Below are 8,787 nucleotides of genomic sequence, written 5' to 3'. Positions count from 1 at the left end.
TCGTGTGTGTGTGTGTGTTATTTACACAATAACAAGATAATAAATAATTATTACATTAATACGTATGAGTATGTTATATTGTTAATTATAATATTTATAATATAATAAATATTATGTATAAGATATACCTTGAAATATATAATTAGTAAAGTGTATAGTAAATAAGATACGTAGTGTTGTGCAGTGCAGTGTTGCTGGAAACAGCATAGAATAAGAAAATATAAAGAGCATGCGCAAAGAAGCCGCATGGACTCACAGCTGAGCGCTTCTCCACTACTTGTACTTTATGCTTTACGTCAGATCTTATCTTGCCTTCGACTTGTCGAGTTCGCTCCAAGTCAACCTTGTAAATTGTCTCTTTTATAATTAATAAAAACTTGGGTTTTAATCTGGAAGTCGAAACAATTAACTAATTCGTTACCTTTTCATGCTGATCATTCTGTCCTCTTCCAACTCATTCGTCATTGTATGCGCTAGATAAGAACAGAACGATCAGCATGAAAAGGTCTATTGTGTTATTATTTAAACTTTCCCGGTTCATCTTAATGATTAACACTAAGGCTGAATCCACAAATAACGAGTGAAATTGCGCTTGCGCAATTAAATATACAACTTGGCTCGTAACAACCTGTTTTGATTTAATTCGAGTTTCGATCTTTTTCAGGCACCAGGTCATTTTTTGGGAAAGAGAAAAGACCATTTGCATGAAAAAAATGTTGAAATTTAATGGAATTATTGATTAAAATATAAAGTTGTTTCAAATGAATGTGAAATGTATAATATTTTTAATACAAAAGTAAAAGTTTTAAGATTGCATATTAATACATCGTTATTCACCTGTATATTCTGAAGGTAAAACATAACCTATTTCTTAATATTTTGTTGTTTTGTATATCAATAAAAATTCAGTCTTTTTTTTAATGAAACCGACATGGAAAAGAATGTTCAGCTACGGAGAATGGAAAATTAAGGAAATTGTGCTGCCACCTAAGAAAGTAAACAAGAGTTATTGGGTTTTTAAATTATTAAAGTATTTCAATTTTTCATTTCGCCGAACGTCTGACGAAATAAACAATTTAAATTAGCCCATTGAAATAGAAAGCTTGCCTAGTTGAAATATGAATTTCAAGAACACGTTACCTCCTAATGAAGAATTTTCTATTTAAGAACCACAATATTAAGTAAAAAATGAACAAAGTTATAAGAAAACTATAATTTTAACAAGTATTTATTTTTCAACTTTTTACGCCCCACCTAAATTTTATCTAATTTTTTGTAGCACACTTTTTTAAAAATAAAGGGAACAATAATTTGAGCTTTTGTGCAATGAAATTGACTTTTTTGTTTTAGAAGTAAAAACTTTCAATGAATAGCATCGGTGAGTCGTGCACTGAATTGAAAAAGGAGTATGACACCTGTTTTCATGCTTGGTTTTCAGACAAATTTCTCAAAGGTGATACCAATGAATCGATGTGTGAACCCTTATTCAAAGTCTACCAACAATGTGTCAAGGTAATTTAAAAGAGAGCCTGAAAAAGCTTTATCTTTCTTAATATAAATTCAAGATGGAGGTGTGCAAAGATTTAAGAGAGACATATGAAGTGTGTTTCAATATATGGTTCTCCGAAAAATTTCTTAAAGGCAATCACAATGAGTCGATGTGCGCTTCTCTTCTCAAAAATTATACTGACTGCGTGAAGGTAAGATTTTTAGAAATCGAACCTGAAATCTAAAAAATTAAACGAATACTTATATATCAAACACTTCGAGATTTAGAAATCATTTTTTACTTTTCATTATTTTTATTGTTATATTATTATTTTACCTAATTGAGCCGCAGCGTGCAATAACAACAGGGGACTGTCTATCCTTACCGCAATATCTACTTTGAGTTGCGTCGAGGAGGACAGAATCCAGTCAGATATTACGGTTGGGACCCACAGCCCGAGGAGCGTACCTGTTATTGCACGCTGCGGCTCAATTTCTTTATTTTCATCGTATTTTTCTTTCAATTTTATTTACTAGTTTACTAATGTTTCAAGTTTCCAACTATATTTTAGTAAAACGAGTTTTATCTTTCACAAATTTCTATTACTTTTTAGATTGTCGAGAAGAGAACAGCCTCGACTGTGAAATCCTTTTAATTTTTTCCGCTTTGCTTTAGTGAAACGTCTTTGAAACATTATTTATGAAAATATATATGGGTCAAAATTTTCAAAGTGAGTCAAGTACTCACCCATAGTACTAAATGTTATTCAAATTGCGGCCCGATCTAAGAAATTTTTTTTAATTGCATCACTTTAGAAATTTTGCCTCATGTGTAACTCCCATATTTCTATGTAATTTTTCCTCCAAGATTAAATTCTTTGGATTTTTTTATATTATGATAAATTCTAATTTTATTAGAAAAAACAGTCAATTAAATATGAAAACAGAACTTTAGATTTATTTATCTTCAACTAATACACTCGACAATCAACACACTTTACAAAACATCTTACTCGCTTCGCTCTATACACGGAGAGAAAAAAGTTGTGCTTACCAGAGATTCTTAAGTAAATAGACCTAAACTGTGCTAAAGTAAGAGCTATGGAAGTCCCAAATTTAACTTGGAGCAAAGTACATGTAGTTTTTACTTGGGGCCAAATACACGTCACTTGTGAGCCAAGTTAAAACCGCTTGGGACTTCTATATAGCTTACTTTATAGCATAGTTTACGTCTATTTACTTAAGGGGTTATATACCTTTATGCGCGTCAAAAAGGAGGAATTTTCAAAAAATTTGTTAGCCGTTATTTAAAAAGTTTTTTAAACGAAGTTTATTTTATCGATAAATACATATTTCGATGTACTTGTATATAAAACAATGGAAATTTCGTTAGTATAATAATATATAAATAACTTTGGTTCTAATGTTCCGATTTTGATGAAATTTTGGGAAAACATTCTGGAGAGTATGTATTTTTGATATAAGCAATAAAAAAAATCGATTTTTTGACACATGAAAAGGTATGTAACCCCTTAAGAATCTCTGGTAAGTGCAATTTTTTATACTCTCTGTATATTGTGCTCTAAAGCTCTATGCAAGACGCTATCCTCTCAACGCTCGTTTCTCTCTCTCAGACCCCTCTTACCGTTCTTACGCACATTTTAAACATAATTACAATTGAGGGGCAGCATTTCTTAAGAGGTTATAGATGTCCAAGACGTCACAGAGTTGGCCCCTAGAATAAATGCAATGTAGAGATCGCAAATTTCAACGAATTTAAATAAATTTTTTTTTAAATTAAAGGTTAAGTAATCGACTACATATTAATCATCTTAAATTTGGCAAAAATTTTCTGTGTTTAAATATTTAATTTACAAAATAAAAAATAATTTTCATGAACTTTTAGAGGAGTGATATTTTTCATTAACAGATAAAATTTCATTTTAAAAGTTCATAAATCACTTAAGCAACAATTAAAATGAACTTTTTTTGTAATATTACAGTAAAAAAACATGAATGTATTTGTTATAAACAAATAAGTTAATAAATTTTTAAAAGTTGATGAATCTGGCTGAAATTAATTACTTGGGGGTTTTCGAGGTCGCTGATTACGAATATGACATTAGTTTTTCAAAATTCAAAATGGCGGACCATTTCTTTAAATTTGCCTAAAACTTGTTACTTAGGGGTTTTCGGTGTCGCTGATTACGAATATGATATTAGTTTTTTAAAATTCAAAATAACAGGTCCAAAATGGCGACCAAAATTTTATTAAATTAGTCGGATTCGCATCAAACTTGTTACTTGGAGGTTCTCTGGGTCGCTGATTACGAATATTATATTAGTTTTTTAAATTCAAAATGGCGGGTCCAAAATCCTATCTCGGGCGATAGCTAAATATTCAAAATCATAAAGTCCTTTTTAATTACATATTTTTATCAAAAAAAAAAAATAATTGAGATATTGTTTGTTAATCTCTTTAGCATCTATGTGTGACATTTACCTCACGTAACAAAATAAAGCTATTTCCTATAATTTTTTTATCTCTAAAGAATATATTCATCTACATTTTTGAGCTTAATATAACATACATAAACTGTAGGAAAATAATTTTTTTAGTTATTATAACAAATTTATTGATTTACTTTTTCACCATTAAAATATCATAGAAAAAAGACGTATTGTATCTACGTTGATGACTATTGATAGAAGAATAATCCAAAACACAAAAACCAAAGCCATTTAGGTTCAATGAAACACTGGCTATCGCCCGAGATAGAATTTTGGACCCGTTATTTTGAATTTTAAAAAACTAATATCATATTCGTAATCAGCGACACTGAAAACCCCCAAGTAACAGGTTTTAGGCAAATTTAAAGAAATGGTCCGCCATTTTAGATCTGCCATTTTGAATTTTGAAAAACTAATGTCATATTCGTAATCAGCGACCTCGAAAACCCCCAAGTAATTAATTTCAGCCAAATTCATCAACTTTTAAAAATTTATTAACTTATTTGTTTATAACAAATACATTATTGTTTTTTACTGTGATATTAAAAAAAGTTCATTTTAATTGTTGCTTAAGTGATTTATGAACTTTTAAAATGAAATTTTATCTGTTAATGAAAAATATCACTCTCTAAAAGTTCATGAAAATTATTTTTTAGTTTGTAAATTAAATATTTAAACAACAGAATTTGTTTCCTAATTTAAGATGTAGTAGATGTAGTAGATGTCCAATCAAATTAATTAAGATTTGACAAAGATACGACGACATTTGCGTATAACAACATAATGAAATGAAGTTTTCTGGAAAGTGTCAAACCAATTCATTGATTAGTTTAAAAAATATTGAAGATTTAAGATTGCACGCGTGGCACGCTAGCGAGTCGCCGAACCGATGCACTCAATAAAAGATGATTAGTTTCTTATAACTTTTTCTTGTACATTTCATTATTATTGTAAATTAACAATTTTTCAGCACGATGCGAAGCCGAGTGATGCAAATCATACGAGTATAATCAGATTTACGCACGTGTATCATACAACATTTTTTGCAACACCCGCCTCTAAAGTTAAGTATCTATTATGAAGAATTCCAACTCTCTGTTAGAATAATTTCGACTGTATAGAATTAAAAAAATCTATCGAAAATCAGGAAAAATATCATTAAGCAGTAGTGTATAAAGTTAAAAGTAAAGTTCCTTTTTCAATTTTTTGGTTTTGTATGGTCTAAAACAATCCTTATATTATGTGAGATAAATTTCGGTGCGTAAAGTGAATCACTTTACACACCGTTTTAAAAACATCTTCTTTACACACACTTTTCTGTGTGTAAAATTTAACTTTAGAGGTTAGTGTTGCAAAAAATAAATTTATTGTTTAAAAATTAAATTAAACAATTGAATTTATTCTTTCCATGTTAAACTTATTTTTATTTTATTTTTAAATAATTAATACAAACTATTAATAATAAATCAAAATTGTGTTTTAGTGTTAAAATAAAACATTTTATTCCTATTTTTATGAAACAAATTTATGAACTTTTACATAAAATAAGTTTATCATGGAAAGAGTAAATTCAATTGTTTAATTTAATTTTTAAACGATAAATTTATTTTTTAATTATATAATTTATAATTATTAATTTATAATAATAATGAAATGTACAAGAAAAAGTTGTAAGAAACTAATCATCTTTTATTGAGTGCATCGGTTCGGCGACTTGCTAGCGCGCCACGCGTGCAATCTTAAATCTTCAATATTTTTTAAACTAATCAATGAATTGGTTTGACACTTTCCAGAAAACTTCATTTCATTATGTTGTTATACGCAAATGTCTCACTGGAAGTTTTTTCAACTTTGAACTTCCCCGCAGACTTTTTGTCGGCAAAGGTAAGTGTGCGTTTTTACCGACAGGTATTTGTTTATGATAAAAAATTGTTCAACAATTAAACTTTTTTAATATTTATTTTATGGTTTTGTCTTCAATGGACCCTAACGCGTGTGTATGCAAAATTCCAATCAAATTAATTAAGATTTGACAAAGATACGACGATTTATGTTTAAAAATTGAATGAAATTTTAAAATTAAAATTTATCAGTTTTTTAAAATTATTAATTAAACTATTCGTTTGAAAAGAAAAATTCAAAGGAAAAAAAGATGCGCCTCTTTATTTCCTACGAGGTAGTTCTTTTCAAAAATCAAAATTTCGAATTTTAATTTTATCTGCATTTTTGGGTGTTTGACTGTCAACATAGAGGCCAGCCGAGCGCTCGGCGAATTCTTCTTCCCGGCCGCTCAAAATTTATTCTAGGGGCCAACTCTGCGACGTCTCGGACATCTATAACCCCTTATGGAATGCTGCCCCTCAATTATAAAACAATTTTCCAGATAATATATTATGAAGTAATAAAATGATGTTTTTAGAATGCGATGAAAGAGCAGAAAATAGAGTTAAAAGAAATGGAAAAGAATCATTTAGAGGAAAAAAACGAAGACAAAAGTGAAAGTTGACAAGATGATGAACATAGTTTATCAATAAAAGAAATTTGTGTGTAACTTCTGCACCTCACGATGGAAGGAGATTGAATCTTCTGAGTTGCTTAAAATTATAAGCGATTGTTACAAATCTTCTGAAGGTTTTCGGGATTCGGTTTTATTCCTATCTCTTATAAAAATAAATCAAGTATCATGTTTTTTTTTTAATAAATAGCTTTTTGAAAGATAAATTATATATTTTTCTTTAATCTACTTAGGAAATGTATTCTGTGTAAGTTAAAAATATAATGTGTTAATGATATTTAGCTAAACAATTTGTTTATTAAAAATGTAAATGTACTTTTTCATGCGCATGAAAAAATCCTATGTCAGTTTACTAGAAAATATATTACTGTTGTATATTTTATTCTCTTAAAGAGATTCTCTTTAAAATAAACTCTTTTATGTTCAGATAATAAAGTTTGTTTAATGTTTAATGTTTAATGTCTGCTAAAAATAGGAGACCCTCAATTATTTTATTTTAGGGGCATAATTTTTATTGAGTCTTAATTTTTTCTATTCAGCATATATGTTTCGATAGTCTATGATGGTACTATAAAAACCTGTAAGTGATTTTTTAAAAGTTATTAACAATCAAAATAATTTTTTGTTAATGTTACAAAAAAACAATGTTCTTCCTTAATTTTAATAATTTTTTCAAAAATCGTATAGATAAAATTTAGAAAATTATATTTAAACAATAAAAGTGAAATTCTCTTTAAGGCCGTATAAATAAGACAATTTTTAGAATTCTCAAAACTTTCTCTGAAATAAAAAATGATTTCAGATTAAAATATTTGGTAAATGAAAAAAGAGGGTTCAAGTAAAAAAAAACTTCTTCCAAGTAGCACGGAATATATATTACTTGAATGTCACAGTGATATCAAGCGGGAATATTCCTGTGACATTCAGGCGATATCATAATGTCTGCTTCACTGGGACATTCCACGGTACGTGATATTCCTATGACAGTCGCGTGACATTCATACCCAAGTAGCACGGAATATTGCTTGAATGGCAAGGTGATATCAAGCGAGAATATTCTTGTGACATACAGACGATATCATGGGGACATTCCACGGTGATATTCCTGTGATATTCATATGATACCGAGGGAATATTCCCATGAAATTCATGTAATATTGAGGGGATATCCCTGTGATATTGAAGGAATATTTCTCTGATATTGAGGGCATATCCCTGTGATATTGAGAGAATATTCTTGTTATTTATAAAATTCTAAAATGTTGTTTGTTTTGATTGTTTTGAATATTTAAATAAAAAAATAAATAAAAAATTTTTTTTTAGAATTTTTTAAATTATTTTATCAATATCACTGGAATATTCCCTCAATATCAGAGGAATATTCCCTCAATATCACATGAATATTCCATTAAATATCACAGGGATATCCCCTCAATATTACATGAATTTCACTGGAATATTCCCTCGGTATCATAAGATTATCACGCGAATGTCACAGGAATATTACTGTGGAATGTCCCCATGAAGCGGACATTATGATATCGCTGAATGTTATTAATAAAATAAGCGTTAAGAAATGCAATGGATCTGTTCATAAGCAATTTGTGAGAAAATCGTGTAATATTTATTAAAATTGTTTTTTAGGTTTAAAAGGTGCATGCCTCAGTTAAATTTATCATGATTTATGATTATTTATTAATTTATTTGATCATGATTTTACTAAGCATTTTTTTTATACAGGTCTTAATTGACGAAATGGGCCTGTGGGGCAAACCGGCCTATATCTGTTTCCCTTGCAACAGAAATTCACGAAGATTACCTATCGGCTAGAAAACTTCATGCACGCTTTCGTGAATCTTCCCATGTAGCACGGAATATTGATTAAATGTCAGGGTGATATCAAGTATGGGAATATTCCTGTGACATTTAGGCGATATCGTAATGTCCGCTTCACGGGGACATTCCACGGTGATATTCCTGTGATATTCGCGTGACATTCGTATGATACTGAGAAAATATTCCCGTGAAATTTGTGTGATATTGAGGGAATATCCCTGTGATATTGAATATAAGGGAATATTCCAGTCATATTGATGAGATAATTTATAAAATTCTAAAAAAAAATTTCTAATTTTTTCCATTTATTTATTTATTTAAATATTCAAAACAATCAAAACAATTAACATTTTAGAATCTTATAAATTACAGGAATATTTTCTCAATATCACAGAGATATTACCTCAATATCAGAGAAATATTACCTCAATATCTCA

The 8,787-nt window shown here is 29.0% G+C and overlaps 1 protein-coding gene across 5 annotated transcripts; it reads left to right on the top strand.

The window, feature by feature from the left end:
* The first annotated feature begins 607 nt into the window (after window positions 1-607).
* LOC127286191 (TP53-regulated inhibitor of apoptosis 1-like) lies at window positions 608-6,966 on the top strand. Of its 5 annotated transcripts, none has more exons than XM_051312543.1 (4): window positions 627-852; window positions 941-995; window positions 1,351-1,512; window positions 6,419-6,966. In XM_051312543.1, exons 3-4 carry the CDS (start codon window positions 1,366-1,368, stop codon window positions 6,503-6,505), a joined length of 234 nt encoding a protein of 77 aa, XP_051168500.1. In that variant the 5' UTR covers window positions 627-852; window positions 941-995; window positions 1,351-1,365; the 3' UTR covers window positions 6,506-6,966. The 5 variants fall into 5 exon arrangements, 4 of the variants coding, with proteins under 4 accessions (XP_051168500.1, XP_051168501.1, XP_051168499.1 ...); XM_051312544.1 differs by having other exon boundaries at window positions 910-995; XR_007843708.1 differs by lacking the exon at window positions 941-995 and having other exon boundaries at window positions 608-852; window positions 1,439-1,512; window positions 6,419-6,491.
* The last annotated feature ends 1,821 nt before the right edge of the window (window positions 6,967-8,787 follow it).

The sequence above is a fragment of the Leptopilina boulardi genome, unplaced genomic scaffold, assembly GCF_019393585.1.
Source record: "Leptopilina boulardi isolate dan_hultmark-lab unplaced genomic scaffold, ZJU_Lbou_2.1 LbouV2_351, whole genome shotgun sequence".
NCBI lineage: Eukaryota > Metazoa > Arthropoda > Insecta > Hymenoptera > Figitidae > Leptopilina > Leptopilina boulardi.
This window is presented reverse-complemented; position numbering and strand designations above follow the sequence as displayed.

What these genes read in the sequence shown, in the direction of transcription:
- LOC127286191 (XM_051312543.1), top strand. Translation starts at nt 1,366, where the DNA reads ATGAATAGCATCGGTGAGTCGTGCACTGAATTGAAAAAGGAGTATGAC. An exon ending in TCTACCAACAATGTGTCAAG is followed by an intron (nt 1,513 to 6,418) that starts GTAATTTAAAAG and finishes TGATGTTTTTAG; the next exon opens with AATGCGATGAAAGAGCAGAA.